Genomic DNA, 26,413 nt, shown 5'->3' with positions numbered 1-26,413 from the left:
AGGAAAGTTCGTACTTTTTCCACCAAAATCATGCGTTTTGGCACTCAAGATTTACAACTATTCACACAACCAGAAGATCATTTTCGCTTTGTTGGCAGAGACAGACTTGACCACATCCAAAATTGTCTTATTTACAATATTTGGCATATCCCTACACTTCCAGGAAGCTCTGGACATAAAATTGTAGTAATAAACGCTCTTTCCAACTATTTTCTTACTACTATCCAGAAACCAGCAAGAAAGAAATTTTCCTGTTACGTAGTCTTTTCAGGACCCTAGGCAGGGATATACTCTACATGGGAAGAAACCAACTTAGCCATTCAAAACCTAGAACATCCATACTTTAAAGGCTATTATTCACTTAAAGAGGCTTTTACAACAGCCAGAGCCCATCTAGGACCACATTTCTTTGTTAGTACAACTCTGCAAACAACACTAATACAAGCTACTAGCCCTGATACAAATACTTTTACTTATGCTCAAGTTGTACAACATACTCCTGAGAATAGACTGGCAGAGCCTTCAACAGAACACACCACTACTCCTATCAGACCAGAATACCTAACTTTGGCTCAACTTAAAGAACAAAATAAGACTACAGCTTTACAAATAGCATCTGAGATGCACCTGGCAGGCTTCCCAAATACTATTCCTGAGGACATTCATACTTATGTTCGTAGTCTAGCTGAAAAATTTACTTTACAAACGTTTATCGAATTATGTGAAACCCTAAAAGCTTTTCACAAAACACCTCCTAAAGGAATGACTATTGTATATGAAGCTGAGTTCAACCCAAAGCTTAAATGCCAAAAGAAAGGACCACCTTATATAGAATCAGATAAATATGGATGTCAATGCTAGCTTCTCTATGCTTTCAGAAGAGCTAACATGAATTATAAATCCTATATTACTACGGCTTACAAAGGGAGACAAATTATCCCTTTTACTCTTCTTGACTACGGTTTCTTACATAAATTATGGATTCATGACCCAGATTCAGTTAAAGATTTCCCAAAGAAACTTGGTACTGTTATTTCTATTGCTTTGGAAGAAGAAGAAACGTTTGTAGTATACACATTTGACAGTACTCCTCCAGAATGGCTGGATCTCAAAATCGAGTCAGCCTGACATTTAGTTAAAATTGATGTAAATGAAGTTGGTGGTTACCAAGCCGAGCTACAAGACTATCCTACAGACCCAGAGTGTGATTGGGAAGCTCCTCCCTCCTTTTCCGACCAACTCAAACACTGGAGAGCTTCAGTCCAAGGGGCGCATTGGGGCTGGGACAGACTTGAAGATCTTGATACTTATCTCCTGGTTGGAGAATCATTCACTGAAAAAATTTATTGGCCAAAAGATATGGGTACCAGGTTTTTCCCTTTTCACTTTACTACACAACATACTACTCTGTTTCAACATTACCAGAAGAAGACAGAGAGAATGAGTAACAAGAGGTTAGCAAGTTCCGCCCTTTCAGCTAGAGTCTATCGAGCTGCCTTAGCCAGACACAGAGCACCAAACCAAGCTTCCAGCTCACAAGCACCATCTTTAGACTCAATCGGAGAAGACAACATTGATAATATGATGGACAGCTAAGAATGACAACAACCGTACTCAACAGTGTCACCATTACTACAACAACAATACTCAACAGTGCCACCACTACTCAACAGTGCCACCGCTAAAACCAATACTACCTTACACCCGTCTCTTTTGCAGATGCCTTCCTTTAACCCTAAACAACACCTTCCTTCCACCTGTCTTACTTTCCAAGATGCTTTCCTTCACTCCCAAGCAAATGTTTCCTTCCTCCCGAAGACATCTCTCCACTCTTGCCTATAAAAGGCCATCTTCCTCTGCCTCCCAAGGTATCCACTACGCGCAACTTTCTCTCCCTCTTTGCCTCCTCACACTCTCTCAACCTCCCTCTCCAGTTCCCTCTCAAAGCCCTTCTTTTCTATCTGTAAGTATGTAAAATAAGTCAATTTCAGTATGTAATGTCTTTTAACTATTTCTGTTTCAATATGTAAGAGTTTGCTTAAGTTTCCTTAAGTTTGCTTGTCAATCTGTAAGATATTTCTGCTGTTTAAACCATGTCTGATAGTTCTGTTGTTTAAACCATGTATGCATCTGTAAAATACCTGGCTTAATAAAACGTACTCTTATTTCATTTCTCTCTTCCATATTTTTTCAGTCCTTATCTAAGTAACTCAAAGGTGAACAGTAATCGTAAAAGAAAGTAAACCAAAATAAGACATGTGCTAGCTCAGGAAGGCTATTAAGCAGCCATCATCCTACATAGCCGGGGCATTTGATTTTCTTATAGTTCTTTTACATGTGAGGCTCACTAGAAGACCCTAAAAAAAAAGAGTATAAATGGTATCAGAACCTTAAGATTCTCTTCGGACTAGTTTATGAACAAGCTCAAATTTTCTAATTCCCATTACGATGAAGCTTTAGACTATTCCCAACAATTTGCTAAATCCAAAGACATAGGCTAAACAATTCTGCCTTAGTAAGCCAGGAGACCAAATTCTAGTACAATAAAATAACACGATCCTAGCCTTACTTACTTCTTTGCATTATAGACTTACAGTCTTAGAAAATCAAATTCTTACTTTGAAAAATCACATACATAAAAACACTCAGACACAGGATCTAAAGCAAACATTAGAAAATATAAATAAAGATCTTAGTAAACTTTCCCTAGGAAAAACTATTACTAAACACCCACCTACCACATATAAATTCTTAAAAATACAATATTCACCTTCTAATAGCTCTACAAACTAAAACACAAGTTGAAAGTTTTTCTGGTTCCTCACATATACTAAGACCTCAAAAGAATCTCTCTATGATATCCAGAAAATCTACAAGCACTCAGGCTACCTATCAATTAGAAGAACTTATAGATATAGACCAAAACTTAGACATTTTCTCTTATGAACAATTAAATACACTAAACCCAAAACGATTATATCATCAAGGGTTGTTATCCTTTTTCACTTCACTTTATAGACATCATAGAACCCAATCATTACACCTACCAGATGGAGGAGAAGAAAGATTTAACCTTATGAATAAAGAATCAACTAGACTACTCTTACGAAGAAAACATAATTATATTCACCTAGGACTTATTATGTTTGGCCTCAAACGACTTACTCGAAAAAGCATAGGAGCTAAAGTCTTTTTAGTACTATATGACTCAAGGTTCTCTGACAATGACAAAGCAGTTATTGGACTTATAGAAGTAGATATGAATATAATCTAGAAATTACGTATTTTTATCCCAATTTTAATATGACCATTCCAGACTTTATTGACCATATTAAAATTTCTGTTCAAGCCAGGGGATATGACGATTTTCAGAAACATAATATTCAAATAGACATAATCTTTCTCGGAAAAACAATAACTAGCATAAACAACAGTTTCAAAGTACAAATTAATAATATAATAGAAACCCTCACGACAAGGGGATTCTATTTCATCAAACCCAAAAACTTTTCATCTGACTTACTGGATTAGACTGGAATTTTAACCTAGATCTAAATTTTACCCACAAACACTACAACCAAGAGAATCCATAATCTATAAAGATAAACATGATAAATCAATAGTAAAATTTCATAATTACAAATCCTCAACTTCTCAAAAAAACAGTCAGAAAAATAACTAGCCTACTTTAAATCTAATGAACATAGAGATCCGTACACACTCAAAAATAAAAATGATATATTTATTTATTTGATGCTCAGAAGATGAGCAACATAAGATAAATTTTTTTAATTTTTTACTTTTGTTGTCCTTTCCCTCTCAATCGGCGAGCTTTGAAATTATATATATTTTATATGCTACGGACCGAACTGTGCGGATCAGAGAGTGGACATAATCAAGTTGATCTTGGATGATAAATTATTGATAAATTATCACAAAAAGAGTATGGCTCGAATCTATGAGACAACAATTCCTTGGGAAATAAAATTTCTCCCGTCTAAAAAAATATCACTCGAGTGCCATGAATTATCTCGTTTCTGAATGCCTTGGGCAGGCGTGGAGAGGCTGAGGGTGAGAACATCCCCTTTCGCCACTGGAGTCATTGGCTGTAAACACAACTGCTCTTTCAGACAGCAAGGAAAGAATCATTTGGGAAATAACATCAAACAAAATCTTTATTTCCTCAACTCATTAAAAAAAAACCAATCAACTCCATAAGCATACTTTGGTGATCTGTGTTACATAAACAAATGTACCATGCAATGAATTCATAACTAGTCAGCGATCAACCAGTTTCTGTTTTGTAAAAGAGGCAAGTTAGCATTTCATAGACAGCCATTGGAACACAGAATGAAGTAAATGTCTCCAGAAATGCGAATACTTTCTATTTACAATTGGTCAATAGGAACAATGCATGCAGAAAATGAAAAATTGATCGTGAGAAGCAGCCAGCGATTAGACAAGGATAATATTTGTTTTCTTTAAAACTGGCCAGCCACCTGATAAAGTTGGCCAGTGGCAAAAGAGCAATCCTGAGCCAATAAGGCAAACAATAAAACTATACTAAACTTCAGACCAATATTTAATACATGTGATCATTTCAAATAAAAGGAAATCCTCACTTGAAATGGCTTTCCATAGACATGGATGTAGCGTTCTTGCAAGAAGAAATTCAAATAAGTCGACAACAACAACTACACACAATTGATACTGAAAACAAATTATCTTCAAGCAACAAAAACTAGAGTAGCTAGAATTATGTTTTTTATACTAGACATGATGGTATGACAATTTAAATGTTATGCTTTATCTTAACTGCTACATTTGTTTTGCCAAATCAACTGGTAATCCAGTCAGTTTAAGTTACACTAATGTAGACAATACAGAAGTAGAGGTCCAGCCTTGTTTTGAGGCTTGATCCATGAGTATGATAGCTCATCCAGCATGGTAAAATGGATACAGTAAAATAGAATGACTTCTTTCTTTCTTTCCCAAATCTTGTTAAATTTTTTTTGTTTGCCCTCGCCATAAAGTTTCTAGCATGGTTATTTGTATACTGACCATTATATATATATATATATATATATATATATATATATATATAGTTTCTAGCATGGCCATAAAGTTTCTAGCATAGTTATATATAGTGAAGGGGAGCCTTGGCGCAACGGTAAAATTATTGCCATGTGACTAAAAGATCACGGGTTTGAATAATGGAAACAACCTCTTGCAAAAAGCAAGGTAAGACTGCGTACAATGGATCCTTCCCCGGGACCCCGTATGGCAGGAGCTTCGTGCACTGGCTTGCCCTTATATATATATATATATATAGTGTTCTAAAAATCTATCTAGGCAACCACCTAGGCGTCAGCCAGTCACACCGAAAACATGCTAGTCGGCCAGCCTAGACAACCTTTGCGCCTAGGCAGGATTAGGTGGCCCTAGGTGTCGACTAATCGATCGAATCACAAATCATCTAGGCGCCGCGTAAATAATGCAGAGTTTTCATGATTTTTTTCTTTTAATTTAGGTTTTTAAATTTAAAACCTAATTAAAACAAAACTAAAATGTAGTTTTTTTTTTTTATGTTGGGCTTATGTTTTATAAGTCCTAAACTTTGGTCGAACAAGAAAATCAATTTGTTGGCTTGCCCAAACTTCATCTTTATCGTACTGAGTAACCAGAACTGAAGAAATCAGAGTTAATGATGAAGGTCACATTTTGAAGAAATCAGAGAGAGTTAAAAGGCCAGAGAGATCAATTTGAAAAAAAAATTGTTGTATGATCTTTCCTCAACTAAGTGACTTGGAAGGTATTAAATTGAAGGTTGATCAAAGCCTCATCCTTTGGAACGTTATTTCATCATACACTCGCAATATTCATTGAAATTAAAAGGTAATTTGTTTTAATTTTGATACTTGCATGTATACGTGAGTTTGCCATTTTTGTTTTTTTTTTTTTTGCTTAATGAAAAGAAAATATGTTTATGTTTAAGCATCTTGTTGGTCTGTTATTTTTTTTACTGATAATATTGGAGTTTGAGATAAAAATAAATTTCAAAGTGATTTAGGTCTTTTACTTGTTAAATATCGAAGGTTTAATAAAATTATGAAAAAAATGGTGGATAAGATGAATCAGATAATTAAATCACATAGCTTTCAAAGTTACTGATTTTATTCTTAAATCTCTTTTTAGGTTATTACAATTAACTAATCAAGAGATTATGTAATTTATGTTGATACCGTGGAATCCGCTTAACGATGCCTAGGTGGCTTAGGCGCTGGTCTAAAACCGATTAGCACCTAGTGAATTTTAGAACTTTAATATATAGTAGCATTATGTTGCATGCTCCCCTTCCGCGCCTCCGCTACGCGACTGAGAGGGGGCACACCACTGGGGTCCAACCCAACTGCCACATCAAACATCCCCCACAATCATGAAGCAGAGGCGCATAAGGGGGGCACAACATAACAGAATATATATATAATCTTTTATGCTCCGGACCGTACTTCTAGACTTACGTCAGTACCTCATTGTTTTTTTTTTTAAGTTTTTGGTTATGCAAATAAAATTTTACCTTTAGAATTTAGAGGTTGAGTTATAGTATTAAGCACAAAAAATTTTTACATAGAAAAAATATTTGAGGTTTGCATGGGGTGTGCGCGGTGAGGTCCTTAGGGTAATATATATATATATATATATATATATATATATATATAGTTATTAGAGTTAATAATGTGTTATGAGTTGTTAGAGATAAATAATAACTATACCAATTACAGGTTTAGTCCCCATCAAGTATTTTGTTTTTGGCTCTTATTGTAGGGGGGAAACTTTATAAAAAGTATTAAAATATTCTAGAAACTTTCTTACCAAATCACCAAGAATCAATCAATAAACTAAAGCGGACGCATACCTAAATCGATGATGTTTAGATCTCCAAGAATGTATGTCTAATCTTCCAAATCTACACATTTTGTGGAGTGTCCTTTAGTTTCTCCTTGGATCTATTTCTGATAATGGGATTTAGAAAATACAAGAAGATCTAGAGACAATAACCGCATCATATAGCCCCCGGGCTTGGCTGAGTTGGTCATCACGTGATAGAATTGTCAAATCAAGCAAGGATCGATTCCCAACGAAACCGGGAGAAATACCCTCCCATGTGGTAGCCTGCTCAGTTTCCTGATTTATCTCTCAACAGATGGTTGTGGGCCGGCCTTGTAGGGGCGCCCGTGGCCAACATATGACCTTTTGCCAAATAACAACATCATATATATAATTTCATTGTTATCTTTTAGTAATTCTATTTTTGCGCATCATACAATAACAAGCAAGCTTTATCCCACTAGCTAGGGTCAACTATATCGATCATTTTACGTCATTAGGCTCTATACCCTAAACTTTATCTTGTTTTATTGTTCCTAAACAAATCTTTTTTGATCTTCCTCATTTGATGTGCGTATTTGTCATTGTTTCATATCACCTATTGATCATGAAGTGCATGTCCGTATCATCTTAAGCGTGTCTCTCGAAGTTTTCCCTCAATAGATGCAACTCCAACTTTATCTCTAATGCACTAATTTCTTATTTTGTCCCTCCTCGTAAGTCCACGCATCCACCTTAACATCTTCATCTCTACAACTCTCATCTTTTGCTTATATGCTCGAGTCAGAACACAATATTTAGTATCATATAATATAGCAAGTCTAATGACCATTTTGTAGAACTTTCTTTTAAATTTTAGAGGTACTTTACGATCACATAAAACACTCGTCACTTTTCTCCATTTCAACCATCGTGCTTGTATTCTATGTAAGACATCTCTCTCAATTTCTCTATCATTTTGTAAAAATGATTATAAATACTTAAAGTTCTCCGTTCCAAATAACTCGTCATCTACTATCCTAACAATTATCTCATTGCATCTAATATTGCTAAACTTAAATTTCATATATTCCGTCTTTACTTTGCTAAGCCTAAAACCTTTTACTTCTAGTATTTTTCACTAAGATCTTAGTTTAGCATTTACTCATTCACGTGTCTCATCTACCAAAACAATAATATACACTATAATATTGTGTATTGAATGTGTCCAATGAGTTCGTCCATAATTAGCGTAAAAAGATAGGGACTTAGAGTTTGTCCTTGATGTAATCCTATCTTTATTAGAAATGATTTAGTTAATCCACCTTAAGTCTTCACTCTAGTCGTTACATCCTCGCATATATTCTTAATTAGTTCAATATATGTTACACTAATACTTCTCTTTCTAGAATTCTCCATATAATTTCTCTTGGGATTCAATCATAAGATTTTTCTAAGTCAATGAATACCATGTGTAAATCTTATTTTTAACACGATACTTTTCAATTAGTTGAAAATGTATAGCTTTTATTATTGACCTTCCAAACATTAACCCAAATTAATTTTTAGTCACTGTGGTCCCCTTCCTTAATTTTTTTTTTATTACTCTTTTCCAAAGTTTTATGCTATGAATCATTAGTTTAATACCCATGTAGATTTCTTCTTCTCCTTCTCAGACTTGGACAGAAAGGTGAATGCTATATGTGTAATCTTATAATTATGATTTATGCTAAATATTTGAATGAACTACTTTTAGGGGCACAATGTCTAATGACATTACTACGGCTAAAGATTTTCTTAAAGATATTGAAAAAAGATTTGCCAATACTCAAAAGGTTGAATTAGTGCACTCTTGGCAAATCTAATTTCAATAAGTAATAAAAGTAAAGGTAATATAAGGAGTTCATTATGGAAATGTCTCATTCACAGCTTGGCCTCTCTGAGGACTTGTTCATGCATCAGATATCTCTTCATTAAATTTAAGTTAAGCTACAAATGTCAAAAAGAGACTTGGTCCCTAAATGAGCTCATATCATACTATATTTAGAAAGAGGAAAGGTTGAAGTAAGATAAGATAGAAAGTGATTGTTTGGCCTCGCCTCAAAAGACAAAGGAAAGAAAAGGAAAAAAAATAAGGAAGCCTCACATGCAACACTCCCAAAGGAAACAACAAAAGAAATTGAGTGGGAGGGTGTGGTTGTTACTTTTGTGGTGTTGAAGAGCATCAAAGAAGCATCGCACCAATTCTCACACTTGGCATACTAAGAAAGGTATGCTTCTTATTTTAGTTTGTTCTGAGGTTAATTTAACTCCAGTTCCCCAACACATATAGTGGATAGATTCTGGTGCAACAACTTGGTGGGACTATGCAAGGTTGCTTGAATTGTAGAAAGCCAAATCACACTAAAAGATTCATCAATGTGGGCAATGGTAAGATGTTTCAGTTGAGTCAATATGGAAATTATGATTAGTGTTAATGATGGGATTTTATTTGGATTTGGATGAAACATTTATTGTACCATGTTTTCGACTGAATTTATTTTTTCATTTCTACTCTGGACAAATCTTGTTTTTCTTGTTCATTTGACAATAGAAATTTCAAATTGTGATTTCAATTTGGTTGATCCTGGTTTGGTTCATTCTGGTTCTTTATCAAATTCTGATAATCTTTATTCAATGGATGCAATTGCTTCATTTAGTGAATCCCTACAATTAAGTTCACAAGACACTAAAAGAAAATTAACCAAGTTCACGAGACACTAAAAGAAAATTAACCTGTAAGAATTCAGTTGCATTATTGAACAAGAGATTGGGTCCATTTCTAAAAGGTGAATACAGAGACTTGTGCTTAAGATTTTACAGATTTTGATATCTGTGTTAACTGTATAAAGGAAAAACAAACCAATAAAAGGAGATTTGAAGCCAACCGACTTGAATATCTTAAAACTTATACATAGGGATATTTGTGGGTTATTCCCTTTCGTTGCATGGAATAGTCAATAATATTTATAACATGGTGGCAAAAGACGAATACGCTCGCCCCCAACGCCTCCGCCAACCCGTCCCAGGGCCAACACGGAGGAGGTAAATCACAGACGGCTACTAGCCTTTGGAATAGTGACTAGCACATAAGGGAGACATTTATCTCGGTTTTGCCGAGATTCGAACCCCAAACCTCATGGTGGCAACACCTCATGCGCTAGCCACTAAACCCATCCGAGGGGACAATAATATTTATAACATTGCGCATAGAAAGGTGGGAGATTGTTGAATCATTATTTAAAACTAAGTTTATATGTGAATAATTATGTATCACGGACTGCCAAATAAGTGTGGGCCCAATTAAAGGTGATCTAATAAGGTTTTGGGTCATATGGGCTTCAATGCAACTAATAGGAGGTGTACCTTTAATGTGTAGAGACTAAAGGATAATTTCTGATTTTATGATGGACTAAAATAGAAATACCAAAAAATAACAATGAAATTATCTATGTCAATCGATTATAGTCCCCGAATCATGAGGTGAAGTTCGAATTCCTTTTTGAATTTCATTGTCAGAAAGGACTCTCCAAGAAAACATATAGATCTAAAAGATTTAAACATGATGGATTCAGGTATGCTTCTGCTTTAGTTTATTGATTGAGTTTATTGATTGATTCTTGGTGATTTGGCATCAAAAGTTGGATATTTTAAAATTTTCAATACAATTTTTCATCTACATATTGTTGTAATCAAGCCGAGCCGAATTTTGTGTTATTCAAACTTGTTTGATAGGGGTAGCTAAGCGGAGCCAAGCCTAAAATAAACCAAGTCGTTAAACAGTTGTTCAAACTCGGCTTCATTTATTTACAAGATTGAGCTTGGTTTGTTAAGATGTTATTGAACTTTCAAATAGAACTTGTTGGGTTCTTTAAAACTTTTATATTTTGAACCTTGTTTTGTTAGTTAGTGAGCTCGTTTTGAGAGATTTTTTTTATTTACAAGTTTGATAAGAGATTTGTTGATTAATATGGTTCACAAACTTTGTTGGTCAGCATTGATCATGAACATTGTTTACAAACAATTCACACTCTGTTTTGAACATTAACAAATTAAACACGTGATCAAGCTTGTTCATTTAGTTTAATGAGTTGTTCAAGGCTGTTCATTTAATTTTGTATATTGAATGAACATAAACAAGATCTTACCAAACCAAACACTAAGCTTGCTCGCCGAGCCCCAAACTTACTCACAAACATTTGATTCATTTACAACCCTATCTCAAAATGTACCACATCTAAAAGTCAATGTGCAAGTGTCAATCAAAGATAGTACCACAAAGCACCAAAAAAAGGTTGAAAATGGTTTGATATCCACGCATTTATTATGAATATTATTGTAGATTATTAAATCTTGAATGTTAAATAGGTTCTTTAAAGCAAAGAAAAGCAAGTAAAAGTATGATATCCATCCATGAAGCTTGTCTAGGCATTAATCAATGGAAAGATAAGAGTTAGAACATTATACGAAGTGAAAATAAAGACGAAACAAAAATTTTTAACAAGAGGTAGGCAGTTCAAAACTACACATATAATGAAGGTGCAGTAGACACAATAAAGACATTTCATTGAAGAGAAATTAGTTGAAGTACGGACAAAATGTGCTAAACAATTTCCAATAACAGCAAATGAACATCAATCATGCTATCTAAAGTACACAATCCACCAATCATCTTCAAACTGCATAATATAGGTACTAAGTGGCTACCTTTGACAGATTCATTGTATGTCACTAGCTTTGACAGCTTCATAGTATCTCTTTGTCCCTCATGTATCTGCACCAGTTCACAACAATTCAATGTCAAGCGCTTCAAGGAAGAGGCAACAGAAGCACCCTTCTAACACATGAAAAACCCTCAATGTTCTGATACTAAGACCAAAAACTATGAGGCTTACTAATCAAACCCTAGTTCGAAAGAAATGATTATGTCAAAGCTGAAAACTATAAAGACAATCAAAACTAAAATTTTATGAGGTGTCATAATAACGTAGAACATTGAAGCATAAAGATACTAATATATTCACCTTGAGTTGATTCACAAGTCCTAGGAGAATTGTCAGCAAATACCAACAACTACATCATCGTTAACATGTCCGCCTTGAGAACGTTTGAGGGCTCCCCTTTCATCCCTCTCCATTTGACCCAGAGCGTTGGGTGCATGTGACGCGCTGATCAATCTCCGTTCTGCCTCAACATTCTTTGCATGGCTTTGCATCTCAACCATAAAATCCAGATTGTTCTTACCTTCTGCATTGACCTGGACTTGCTTCTGGACCACCCTAATCGGCTCCTGAAACCTCATCCATCGATCCCTCTCCCTGTTCGGAATCTTTGCTACCATGGTGGCTACTGTGTTGTTCAACTTTGGCATCTTTTTCTTATGATCCACAACTTCAGGCTTAGAACTCAATGAAGCAGTTAGATCAGCTTCACTTTTCTTCTTCTCCTTCTCAGACTTGGACAGAAAGGTGACCCTCTCAAGTGCTTCCCTCGCTCTCTTCCTTGCAATCGCTGCTTCCTTCACCTTTCTATCAGCATCTGCTTTGGCAGACGATGCCGCTCGACTCATTGATGCTGCCGCCAACTGGGCGGCTGCAAGAAGAACTTTAGCCGACTTGATATCCAGCGATTTCTCTGCCCTGAGAGGGAAATAAGTGGCAGAGCTACCTGCATCGGAACAGATGGAGCAGAAGAAGGGGCCAGCTGGGTCGGGAAGGCAGGCTGCGTGGGATACGGAGGGGCACCGGGAGCATCGGACGACAGGGCAGCCACCTCCGTCGAGGAGGAGATCAAAGCAGGAAGCGCAGAAGCAGCCAGGGTGGTAGCGAAGGACGCAGTTAGTGCAGAGGCGGCGGAATACGGTACGGTGACGAATGTGGTGGAGCAACCAGGTATCTCGAACGCCGCAGATGTCGTCGTCGCACCCGGCGGGCGGGTTGTTCCTCTTCGTCTCCGCCGTCGTCGTCATGGCCGCCGTGTCATCACGATCGACGATGTTGAAGCCCTAAAATAACGGAGGACGCAGATCAGGTGCGAACCTGCGATGCCAAGGACTAGGGTTTCTTCTTCGTCTTCCCCGAGATCGAAGAAGCGGTTGAGTTCATGAACCTTTCTTCTCCGACCTTTTCGACTCTAATTTAGGGTTTGGGCTTCTCTCATCAAACGGCTCTCTGGGCCAACCCGTTTCCCCTAGAAATATACGTCTTTTTTCCCCATAAACAAATTCGTAACTGTATTTTAATTTTTGAAAAAAAAAACATTAATTGCTCATTAAAAGCCCTTTTCCAAATTTTTAAGATTATAATTTTTATGAATAAAAATACTATTTGATTAAAAAATATTGAATTAAAATGATTTGCTTTGAATTACTGAACCATTTTGATTAAAATTATTACAAATGTATTTTTTATTTTTTAAGAGTTAACCTTTTGTGATTCTGAATTAGGTAAATTTAATTAGATTTGAATGAGCAAAAACTATCTAAATATATTTTTTAAATTAAAGTGGGCGTTAAATCTTTTTTTTTTTTTAAATGTGGACTAAATTTTTTATTATTTTAAACAAGTAAGAGGAATATTAGATTCATAAGACTTTGTCTTATAATTTAAGTTTAGCAAATAAAGGGAAAAAAAAAATCAAACGAATGCTCTTAGTTTTTAGAATCATCTTAAAAGGATTTGTTTCCCCTTATTTAAATTATTTCTATAAAATTAATTTAATGGGGAATTCAATTATTTAGCTAATTTCATTCTTAAAAAAACAAATTAACATGATCGGATTAAGAGAATAAGTCTTAAATTTTAAAAATAAAAAGTAATTATATCCATGAAAATATATTGAATTTTAAATTTATAAAAAATAATTTTAGAGTATTTGGAAATATAAAAAAATCATGCCGTAAAAAAAATATAAATTTATTTTTAGATTAATAAAAAAAATATTTTATAAAGCATTTAACATTAGAGAAAAATATTACAACTAAAAATAGATTTAAATTTATAAAAAAAATATAATCTTTACTAGCCATCCCATTGGTAAATGAAATTTTAATTTTATAAAATAAAACTAATCATGAAGATAAAAATAATCATTTTTTTAATAATTTTACAGTTTTTTTAACAAAAATTATAAAAGTAATCCCTTATATTGAATGAGTAAGTCAGAAAAATAAATAAAGTTAGGTATCTTTTATGAAAAATCAAAAGTGATAAATAAGTGATAAATTTAGGTATCCTTTATGAAATTTGAGTAATTTACCAAGTACTCAAAATGAGAGGGAAGGTCATTTATCTTCCAAATTAATCGAGAGAATTTCAGACATTTATATTATTAAAAAAACTGATAAATTAGATAGGTATAAAAAAAACATTTTTAATCTTTAAAATTTTGAACTAGTTTCCAAAAAACTATGAGTATGTTAAAATTACTTGATGAATTATTTTATATTGGATATCTTAAAGTTTGGGTACACGTTAAAAATAAAATTTTAGTAAATAAATAATCAATTTTTGTTTTTGCCAAAATTTCATAATCATTCAAGTCCAAACTAGTACCCATACACAAATTACATAATTACACTGTCGCCCCAGTTTAGCCGTGAGTTATCATATGACAGATTTATAAAATTAATTAAGGGTAATATTCAGATAAAGACTTAGAAATTACATTCCTATGTGATAACTAATTTTAATTTCCTAATTTACTCTATCTTAATGGTATAAAATAGTCGTGGGAGGGCTTTTCACTCATTAAATAATTGCGCTATCAAACAAACAAACTGCTTACTAGCTTCACAAACGTGGAATTAGAGAAGTTAGTATTGTAGATCCAATGATTTTATATTACAGTAAAAAGTAATTATGTTCATCCCAGATATCTCTCACAGTCTATCTTCAAGTTATGAAATAAGATAAATCATAAGATTAATTTATAGTCGACCGTCAAATTAACTAAGGCTGAAAATCACGCGAGGATTCAGAATAATTCATCGAAATTATAATCATGCGGCAAAAGGCAATTCGTTCACCCTAGTGCCCCCGCCAACCTGTCCATAGGTCAACATGGAGGAAGTAAATCACGAGTGACTACTAGCCATTAGTGCAGGTGATCAAGGCATGGGGAAGGCATACTCGAATACCCTAAGTTTCGATCATAAGACCTCATGTGGCAACACCTCATACCTCAACTACCACACCACCGAGGGAACTTCATCGAAATTATATATATATATATATATATATATATATCACTACAAGAATACTCTTACATAGCTATGGAATTAGCAATAGAATTTAATCTCCGTAGCTAATTAGCAACCGAAATAAATTACGATCATTAATTTAGTGATGAAAATTAAATTTAATAGCAACGGAATTAATATTTATCACTAAATTAGCAATAAAAACTTAATTATGTCACTAATTTAGCGATAGAAATTTAGTTTTTATCTATATTATAGAGATGAATTATCGCTATTTTAGCGACAAGACTAATTTCTATCGCTAAAATAACGACGGAATTAATTTTTCATCACTAATTGATTTTCTAATTAGGATTTTCATTTTCGATTTTTTCTTCCCAACGTCCTAAAATCTTCCTCTCCGAATGACCTCCTTTCCAATCTTCAACATGCTCCTCTCCTCTCCTCTTCAATCTCTGACACCGACACACATTTTGTTGGTATGCTCGATCCTCTCCCCTTCCCTCTCCTCCTTTAGCGACAGCATGGTGGCGGCCTCACAGCGAGGGTTCGTCTTAGCCGCGGCCTCGTAGTGAGGTCGCGCGACCACGTTAGTCGCGTGCGCGGGTTGACTTGTAGTGCACATGCGCACAACCCTGGCAGGCAACTAAGCATGCACACATAGCCTTAGTCAGCCTACCATGCCCGCAGCACTGGATGACCATGAGCTCAACCCGATCAAGGGTTTAATGAAGTAGTTAATTATATTTACTTGGATCAGGAGTTTAATGAAGTAGTTAATTATATTTTTGCTTTCTAAAGATGACAGGAGCTAATGTTTTCATTGTGTGTGTAGTTTCATTGATGGTTAGTTGTGTTCACGTAAGGTTTTTCAAGTTTATACAAAGGTCATGTTGTTTGATTCTTCCTCTTTCTCGATCAAAAGTAATAAAAATTGGTTTTCCAACTTCGTATCGGCTGATTCAAACTCGAAAGCATTGTAGTGTTGTGCTACTAATGAAATGGACAGTGAATTAATGAAGAAGATGAGTAGACAGAGATCAAAATATGATGTAGGCTCAACCCGTGTTAAAGTCTAATATGAGCCTTCAAATTTTAAACGGACATAACTTTTGACTCAGGATTTGGAATCAAGCTCTGTCTATTGTCATTCATGCAGAATTTAAAAACCTGTGTTTGTTATAGGTGAAACTGTAACCATCAAATTTTTAGCCCCAAATTCTACCGTTTATACCCTTTTCTAGGTCTTTTTGCTATTTATTTTGGTAATTTTTATTTTTATTTTTTTGGTATTTAGGATAATTTTCATATTGTTGGTATTTTTTAGAGAGGATTTGTCTTGATCCGTATCTTAATTTGAGTTAAGATCGTTAAGTTAATTATTTTCCTTTTTAGATAAAAATCTATTTTCTTTCTTTACATGATTGTAATTAAAATCTATTAATTATAATTATGATAATTTTTTTTCTTATTTGAGTCATGTTTAGTTGTTGAGGGATTAACCCTCAAGTTTTAATAAAAAGTTTCTTTCTTGGATGTTCCTCTTCTTGTTTTCTCCTTAATTTTCCTCTTTGTATCAACCCATAGGATAATCACTATCTTGCCTGGTGTCAGTTGGTATCAGAGCACGTGAAGGTCATCAACATATCCAATGGTGGGTTGTCATGGTCTCATGGTCTTAGTCACAATCGCAACAACAGTAGGCTTTGGTGGAGGAAGTTGAGCACCGTGGTCATAACGTCCAGGACATAATGACGATTGAGGATTTAAGGAGGCAAGTTACAGATTTAACCAAGCGTATGGCGGCGCAGGATCTTGAAGATCGTGAGATTTCAAATCATACATTTGAGTCTTCCTTCGAGAACTCATATTACTGACGGGACTCACCTCAGGAACGCTGTGGATAAGAGGAGCCTGTTGGAGACTTCGGATTTCAAGATTTGCCAGAATTTTCTAGTTCGTTGTGAGCAAAGGACTTCATTGACTAGATCAACGAAGTAGAGCGGATCTTCGACTATAAGTGAGTTCTAGATCAGATGAAAGTGAAGTTAATTGCCATCATATTCAAAGGGTGAGCATCAGCATGGTGGGAACAGATGCAGCGCTCTCGGGACAAACAAGGTAAACCCTAAATAACTATCTAGGAAGATATAAAGGAAAACATGAAGGAACACTTCCTTCCCTTCGCTTACACCCAAACTCTGTTCCAGCGACTTCACTCATTAAGATAGGGCGTGAGATCAATCGATGAATATACAGAACAGTTTTTCCAGCTGGTGGCCCAAAATGACCTGTCCGAGATGGAGGAGCAGTAGGTGGCACGTTACTTAGAAGGTCTGCGCTTGGCCTTACAAGATGCCTTTAGTCTTCAGTTACTCTCAACCGTGTCAGAGGCCTTTTAGTGTATACTGGTGATCGAAAAGCAACAAAATAGGAAACCAGCGGGGAGAGATGACCAAAATAATCTGCCAGCACACCCTCAAAATTCTCATCCTTCACAGCAGTAACCACCATAGCAACCATTGCAGCGACCACTGCAATGGTCGCCATAAGTTTACTCTAAAGCCTCTATTAGATGTTATTAATGTGGTGAATAAGGGCATATGGCGCACCAATGTAGGAAGCCCTCTTCTACTAATCCAAAGGGGAAAAACTTATTAATCGAGGAAGAAGTGATAGAAGATACAACAGTAATTGGCGATCCGATGTATGAAGCATCTGACGAAGTGATTTATGGTAATGGTCATGAGATTTTGATCATTCGTAAGAGTCTCCTGACTTCCAAGGGCATTTCAGGAGACGACTGGTTGAGAACTAATATTTTTCATACTACCTACACCATCGCGGATAAAGTCTATAAAATGATTATCGACAATGACAGTTGTGAGAATGTAATATCCCAGAGGTTGTCCAGAAATTACAACTAAAGATAGGCTGTCATTCTAAACCCTACAAGTTATCTTAACTGAATAAAGAAAGCGAGGTAATAGTAGACCGGTGATGCCTCATATTCTTTTCAATTGGCAAATATTTTGATAGTGTATGGTGTGATGTGATGGTCATGGATGCATATCATATATTGTTGGGGGTGACCTTGACAGTATGATCACAATGTTATTCATGATGGGCGGAAGAATACATATACCCTTAACGTCAAAGGGAACAAAATTATGTTGGCGTCGCGGTGGGAAGGAACTACTCCAATTTCGATAGCTAAAAATATTAGTCTGCTTTCTATATCCAGGTTTTTAGATAACGTAGAGAAAGGAGTTGTATATGCTTTGCTACCATGCCAAAGCATTGCTCCGACCATGGACGCAGAGTTACCAGTCAAAGTACAACAACTATTAGTGGATTTTGATGAGCTGATGTCGGAGGATCTTTCTTCTGGGCTACTATCGATGCGAGATATACAATATCAGATTTACCTTGTTCTAGGGTTGAGTTTGCCTAATCATCTAGCTTATCACCTTAGCCCTAAGGAAGCAGAAGAATTGCAACATCAGGTGGTGGAGTTGCTGGAAAAGGGACACATCCGAGAGAGCATGAGCCCCTGTGCAGTTCCTTCCCTACTAGTATCGAAGAAGGATGGCTTGTGGCATATGTGTGTCGATAGTAGATCCATCAACAAGATTACAGTGAAGTACAAGTTTCCAATTCCTCGTTTGGATGACATGTTAAATCAACTAGCCGGTTCTAAGGTCTTCTCAAAAATTGACCTTAAAAGTGGATACCACCAGATCAAAATAAGGCCTAGTGACAAATGGAAGATGATATTCAAGACGTAGCATGGGCTATATGAGTAGATGGTCATACCTTTTGGACTGCCCAATGTGCCTAGTACCTTCATGAGGTTTATGCATCAGATCTTGCAGCCCTTTATGGGAAAGTTTGTGATGATATTCTTTAACGACATCCTCTTTTATTGTCCAACATGGGCATCACACTTCGATTATCTTTGTGTTGTCTTCAAAAAGCTGAAAATGGAGTATTTATATGTAAACAAGAAGAAGTGTTATTTCTTTACTACATCGGTAACTTTCCTTGGTTTTATTATGTCTACTGATGGTGTACATGCATATCAAATAAGGATAGATACAGTCCTAGAGTGGCCTCAACTTAGGTCCTTGCACGATGTCAGAACCTTCCATGGCTCAGCTTCTTTCTACCGTTGGTTCATCAGAAATTTTAGCACTTTGATTTCTCCTATCACCGAGTGTCTCAAGGGAAGGGATTTCAAGTGGTCTGAAGAAGTAGAGGCCAGTTTTCAACTAGTTAAATAAAGGATGACCAAAGCACCAGTTCTAGCCCTTCCTGATTTTGACAGATTATTCGAGGTCAACTGTGATACATTCAGCAAAGGTATCGGGGGTGTTCTAAGTAATCTGGGTGATTAGTTGCTTTCTTCAACTAGAAGCTCTCTGGGTTCTAAGAAAAATTATTCTACCTATGACTTGAAGTTCTATGCCATTGCAGTCCTCGAAGCATTAGCGGCATATCATAGTACAGAAGGAATTCATCCTATTTAATGATCATGAAGCATTAAAGTATATCAATGGTCAACACAAGCTGAGCAGGCAGCATGCCAAGTGGGTTGCTTACTTATAAGAATTCACCTTTACACTAAAGTACCAACTAGAAGTCTGAACCGTATCATAAATGCTCTAAGTCGGCATTCTTCATTACTCACCACCATAAGTACTAGCGTTGCTGTTGGTGTAGTTTACACTAATGGTCTAACTAAGGTTTTGATGAATGATAAAATAAGTTAAGTTAGGTATTGTTGTGATCTAACCACTTTACCAAGTGTGCAGGAGTTAACCAGATAGGTCAATGGACCAACCAGATATCTGGGGCGAAGTCCAGATAGGTTAACGAGCCAACTGGATATCTGGCAAGAAGTCCAGATAAGTAGATGGGCTGACCAGATATCCTACAAGAAGTTCAGATAGGTCGACGGACCAATCGGATATCTGGCAAGAAGTTCAGATAGGTTCACATGCCGACCGAATATATGGTAAGAAGTTTAGTTGGGTCTGCAGACTAGACAATTGACAAACTGGTAAGTAAAAGTAAGTCATTGGAGAAGAGTGACTAAGTGAGGACGCATCCTGGTTGAGGGGACAGTAGGCGTCGGTCCAGGTTAAGTCTATTTCAGATCCCTAATCTGAGACCTTAACTAGTTTTGGGTCTTAAGAGGACAAGAACTAATTACTACTCATTATTATAACTGTGTTGGTGCGGGAAGCATCCGACGATCGAACTCGTGTTTTGATAATGGCAAAGGATTCAAAGTTAAGATGTTTTGTAATCTAACAAGTCTGCTTGAGGATTTCAAGAAAGTCCTAGCTGCGGTTAGGCAAAGGGAAAACCCTAGGGGGTGGTAACCCTAGGTCATAGGGGGTGGTAACCCTATGCGGAAAGTCTTAGCAGGTCAATGACTTCAGGCAAAAGTCCTAGGGGGTGGTAACCCTATGTGGAAAGTTCTGGTGTCGCGAACCAGGTGAAAGACTGGATCAGCCGGGAAGCGGAAGTCCAGCAGAAAGTCCGGGAGCCTCGAGTGCTGAGCAAAAGTCCAGTCGATCTGGAGGATCGAACTGGCAATAGGTAAATCTCCTGAGTGGAGTAGGTGAGGACGCGTTCCCCGTAGAGGGAACAGTAGGCGTCGGGTCGACCTAGGGTTTCCAGACGAAAATCCGAAGTCAGATCCGGACAGTCCAGAGACTGTCATAACATTCTTTATTATTCATACTGTTATTTTGTGCTAACCTTGTGTTGCAGGATATTGTTTGAGACTAACATATCTTGCAGGTACAAAATAACAATGTTTTTCCTCGGATGAACAGTGTCCGAGGCGCCTCCATGGAGCTTGGAGGCGCCTCGGGTGCAAAAGCTGACCTGGCTGCGAAGCTTCAATGGAGGCGCCTTCATGGGAGTATAAGGCGCCTTGGAAGGCACCTTGAGCAGAGTATAAGGCGCCTTAAAGGGATGAAGTTCGACCAGATCAAGTTTGATCCACGCGGAAGACTCGGCAGCATGAAGGCGCCTTGAATAGCCTTCAAGGCGCCTTGAACACCCTTTATAAGGGGGTTTCGACCAGCACTTCAATGTATCAAGTTTCAGGCTTTCTTTCTTCAACGTGCTGCTAACAAAGTCATTCCGAAGTGCTGTTGCAACATTCCGACGACCCGGAGCTCCATTTTCTTCTTCCTTAAGTTGTCGGTACAAAGTTATTTTAATACTTTCATTGTAATTTGTAATTTTTATCGAGCTTATTGTTGTTGCCCACCGGAAGCGATCAAGGATCGCGGGCCTTCGAGTAGGAGTCACCTCAGGCTCCGAACGAAGTAAATCCTCTGTGTTCTTCTGTGTGTGTTTCCCTATTTCATTTCCGCTGCATTAATTTCTGAACAAGGTTTTAATTACTCCGATAGTTTTATTATTCCGATAAACGAACGATTTAGCCGCGAGCGCTATTCACCCCCCCTCTAGCGTGTCTCGATCCAACAATTGGTATCAGAGCGGGGTTGTTTTGAGTTGGTGCAACCACCATTCAAAATAGTTTTTTTTTGGGGTATTTTGTTTATTTTTATTTCAGAGTCAATTAGAAATTAGCTAATTAACTAAAATTCTAATTCTTTTCAAATCGGTGTTGCTCAAAGTTGGTCAATACCACTTGAGCTCGTTATTTTTTTTCTTCTTCTTCCCGCACTACTAATCCAAGACTCAGTCTTGGAATAGATCTTCTTGGTTGTGTTTTTCTTAGATATAAATGGCCCAACAAGAAGGATATAGCACTGTTCGTCCCCCACTATTTTCCGGAGAAGACTTCGGATATTGGAAGGAGCGAATGGAGATATATCTGAAGATCCAGTTCGACACCTGGATGATAGTCAAGACAGGACTGCAACTACCAACTGATACAGACGGAAAACCTACATCCTGTGAGAACTGGGAGCCAGCCTTTATCAAAAAGGTGGAAGCTGATGCCAAAGCTACCTGCACCATCCAGTGCGGTCTTACCAAGGAAGAACTCAACAGAGTCGGTCCGTTCTCTTCCGCAAAGGAGCTGTGGGAGAAACTGATCGAACTTCACGAAGGCACCTCGGAAACCAAGGTAAGTAAGCGTGATTTGTTACTTAATAAACTATACAATTTAAAAATGCAGGAAGGCGAAACGGCAAGTTCGTTACACGCTCGAATTCAAGATATTTTGAACTCCCTTCATGCAATCGGGCAGAAGGTAGAAAACAGAGACATTATAAGGTATGCTCTTAACTCGTTTCCTAGGAGTACATTGTGGGCATTGATGGTAGATGCCTACAAAGTCTCTAAGGATTTGTCCTCCTTAAAATTAGATGAATTATTTAGTGAATTTGAACTTCATGAACAAACTAATGCACAGCCAACCGAGAAAGGTATTGCTTTGGTTGCAGGTACTAGTCGAACACGTGAACCGAGATCCCGACGAAAAATTGAACCAAAATCAGAAGACGAACCTGACTCAGAAGATTCAGAAGATGAACTAACCAGCGAACTAGTGAATCTCGTGAAGAAGTTCTACAAGAAGAAGAAGGGCTTCAACAAGAAAGATCTGAAGAAGGCAGTTCAATCCAAGGAGGCCCAACCGAACTCGAAGGTAAAGTTTGAAGTCACTTGCTACGGGTGCAACCAGAAGGGGCACATCAAAGCCAACTGCCCCAACCAAAAGGAAGCCAAGAAGCAAAGAAGAAAGAAGGCCCTGAAGGCAACCTGGGATGAATCTTCTTCGGAGGACGACGATGACGAACTCGATCAAACGAGCTTACTCGCACTGATGGCCCGGGACCAGATCATCGAATCCGAGAGCGAGAGCGAGTCAGAGGCCGACTCCGAGCAAAGCCACGGATCCGTATCCTTTTCCGAAGGGCCAGACTCCGCTGTAAGTATTCCGAGGCTTAATAATTTAGTCAATTATTTACTTCACAAATTAGCCAAGTCAAACCTTAGGATTAAATTACTTCTAAAGGAAGTAGCTGTCCTTAAAGAAGTGACTAACTCAAAATCCTTACCTGATCAAGTTCAGACTAAAGATTCAACTCAAGTTCAAAAACTTGAGGAAGAAAACTCTAGTTTGAAAAATTAGGTAAAAGATTTAAAAAATACCTTAGAACGGTTTTTTCTGGGCTCCAAGAATCTGGACCTAATTCTTGGGACACAAAGAGCCGTCTACAACAGAACTGGGCTAGGATATAAAAGTAAAAAGAAATATAAATCTTATTTATCCTTAATTAACAAACAAAGTAGTAAATCAGTCCAAGCATGGGTCCCCAAGTCCAAATTGGTCAATCAAGTCGGACTTGGCCAATGCTGGGTCCCGAAGGATCAAATACACTACCTTGATAGATCATATCGAGGCCATGATCAAGGGGGAGCAAAAAGGAAAACGGTCTTATCAAATTGAAATTAAATTCAAAATTCAAAATTTAAAATAAAATTAAAAATTCGAAATTAAAATATAAATTCAAAATTCAAAATAAAATTAAAATTTCGAAATTAAAATATAAATTCAAAATTCAAAATTCAAAATTAAAATTAAAAATTTGAAATTAAAATATAAATTCAAAATTCAAAATTCAAAAATAGATGGAGGATCCAAACTAGCTGGCACCTCCAACTAAACTACCCGACAGGGTAACTGAACCTAATCTACCCGGAATGGGTAAAACAAGAGTAGATTACCCGGCAGGGTAATTAAGGTTAGATTAAAACGGGCTAAGTTTAACTTGAACCACAGTACTAGTGAAGTTCTTGGATGATAGTACGTTAGGGAAGCTTGGGCATCGCATGTCTAGGAAGATATGGCTTCGACCTGGTGCATTTGGCCAAGTGGAACTGACCGAAGCTATCCTTAAATGGATCCTAACTAGTTAGGCCAAGGATCAGTATTAAGTTCAATGGGTAGGACTATTTGGGAAACATCGAAGGCATGATTACTTTAATGAGCTCCTTGTGACTCACCATAGCCCAGAAGTTTATCTAAAGAATGCTTACTTGTTGAACCCAAAGCTAAATCTGAATCTAACACAAAGTTAAACTAATCCCTTAAATTCAACAATAATTCATCTCACAATAATTATAGGGTTCCCTGATTAACTATTTAGATCGGATGAGATGACTAAAAAATTAAACTATGAAAATTTTTAAAAAACTTAAATTTCAAAATTATTTTAAAAACTCAATTTCAAAATTATTTTAAAAAACATCAATTTTAAAATTATTTTAAAACATCAATTTCAAAATTCTTTTAAAAACTCAATTTCAAAATTATTTTAAAAACATCAATTTCAAAATTATTTTAAAAACTCAATTTTAAAATTATTTTAAAAAACATCAATTTCAAAATTATTTTAAAAACATCAATTTTAAAATTATTTTAAAAACTCAATTTCAAAATTATTTTAAAAAAAACTTACATTTCAAAATTATTTTAAAATTATTTTAAAAACATCAATTTCAAAATTATTTGAAAAACATCAATTTCAAAATTATTTTAAAAACTCAATTTCAAAATTATTTTAAAAAACATCAATTTCAAAATTATTTTAAAAACTCAATTTCAAAATTATTTTAAAAACTCAATTTCAAAATTTTAAAAACATCAATTTCAAAATTATTTTAAAAACATTAATTTCAAAATTATTTTAAAAACTCAATTTCAAAATTATTTTAAAAACATCAATTTCAAAATTATTTTTAAAACTTAAATTTCAAAATTATTTTAAAAGCATCAATTTCAAAATTATTTTAAAAACTCAATTTCAAATTTTTTTTCAAAATTATTTTAAAAACTCAATTTCAAAATTATTTTAAAAACATTTTAAAAACTCAATTTCAAAATTATTTTAAAAACATCAATTTTAAAATTATTTTAAAAACTTAAATTTCAAAATTATTTTAAAAACTTAAATTTCAAAATTATTTTAAAATTTTTTTTTTTGACACGTAGCACATGAAGGTGCCTCCATCAAAGAGGAGGCGCCCTCAAGCAGCGGCGGGAAATTTCCCGCCGCCCACTTAAGGCGCCTTAAGGAGCCCTTAAGGCGCCTCCAAAGGCGCCCTAAAGAGACCTGGAGGCACCTTAAACCTTTCTTTTTGTCACGAACAGAAGCGTTTTTCGTTTCTGTTCGTGTTCTGCCGCAAGCCGATTTCTTCGAATTCTTCCCAACCAAGGCGCCTTCTACTTGAATCCTTCCCTTTCATTCCTAGCTATGCCTCCTAGGTATAACCTAAACCCTTTTCAATCATTTATTTCCTACATTCTTTGCTAGTTTTGCAATTTTTCTTGTATAATGTCAACAATAGGAAGCGTCGTATTGTGGATACCACACCAGTTAGGGCCCCTTCCACGGACCCGAGATTCCCCTAGGAACAGCATAGGATTGATTTCTCTAGGTTTACCTTTGAGTCAATTAAACCTAGATATATTGGTCGAGAATTTTTGTCCCAATACTGTCAACCCACTATCGAGATGATAAACCACTATCATCTAGATAAACTGGTTGACTGTACCACTACAGTCAACCAAGATCTGTGTGCCCAGTTCTATCACAACCTTGAAAAGGTTGATGATAGAACATATTCCACCAGAGTTGGTGGTACTGATCTTCAGCTTACACCCTCCCTACTTCGCACCAGCCTAGAGCTTAGGGAGTCCGAGTGTACATTTTTATGTTATCCGAGTAGGAATCTACCCTTTGGTGATCCTTATTCCCATATTACTCTAGATGATATTTACATGCATTTCTTTGGGGAAGAGAGACCCTTGGGCCTGACCGAGTTCAGATCCACTCTTCTTCGAGTTCAGGATTATGCTATATATAGAGTCCTGACAGCTTGTATACTACCCTTATCATCTCGAGACGTCTCGAAGATGCGACCATCCCACTCGTTCTTTTTGTACGCCCTCACCCAGCGCCTAGATATAGACATAGCCCTCCATATGTTTCATAACATTGTCCTTGCATCTAGTACAATTACATCTGGAGTAGTTCATATGCCTTATTGCCATATCCTGACCCAGATATTTTCCAGCTCTGGGATAGACATCACTAGAGGGGTACTCATCCCACTTATCAATTACGATGAGTTCGGTCAGCGTAGCCTTAGATTAGTAGGGGCAGAGGTCATTACCGAGGGGATTCTGGCCTGGAAGGGCCGACCACCACCAGTTGCTGCTCCTGGTGCTCCAGAGGTCGAGGACGCACCAGATGCAGATGAGGAGTGGCCTGATTTCCTAGCAGAGGACTTTTTCACAGATCCTTCTAC

General features: G+C 36.4%; 1 protein-coding gene across 3 annotated transcripts; it reads right to left on the bottom strand.

Annotated features, from left to right (window-relative positions):
• Positions 1-3,982: 3,982 nt before the first annotated feature.
• LOC122052421 lies at positions 3,983-13,069 on the bottom strand. 3 transcript variants are annotated; one of them, XR_006132001.1, is made up of 3 exons: positions 11,931-13,069; positions 11,614-11,680; positions 3,983-4,106 (listed from the first exon to the last, which is right to left on the bottom strand). XR_006132001.1 is itself a non-coding variant. In XM_042613920.1 (3 exons), exons 1-2 carry the CDS (start codon positions 12,872-12,874, stop codon positions 11,963-11,965), a joined length of 837 nt encoding a protein of 278 aa, XP_042469854.1. In that variant the 5' UTR covers positions 12,875-13,069; the 3' UTR covers positions 11,452-11,680; positions 11,931-11,962. The 3 variants fall into 3 exon arrangements, 2 of the variants coding, with proteins under 2 accessions (XP_042469854.1, XP_042469853.1); XM_042613920.1 differs by lacking the exon at positions 3,983-4,106 and having other exon boundaries at positions 11,452-11,680; positions 11,931-12,498; positions 12,574-13,069; XM_042613919.1 differs by lacking the exon at positions 3,983-4,106 and having other exon boundaries at positions 11,452-11,680.
• Positions 13,070-26,413: the final 13,344 nt, after the last annotated feature.

The sequence above is a fragment of the Zingiber officinale genome, chromosome 3A (genome assembly GCF_018446385.1).
Source record: "Zingiber officinale cultivar Zhangliang chromosome 3A, Zo_v1.1, whole genome shotgun sequence".
Taxonomy (NCBI): Eukaryota; Viridiplantae; Streptophyta; class Magnoliopsida; order Zingiberales; family Zingiberaceae; genus Zingiber; species Zingiber officinale.
This window is presented reverse-complemented; position numbering and strand designations above follow the sequence as displayed.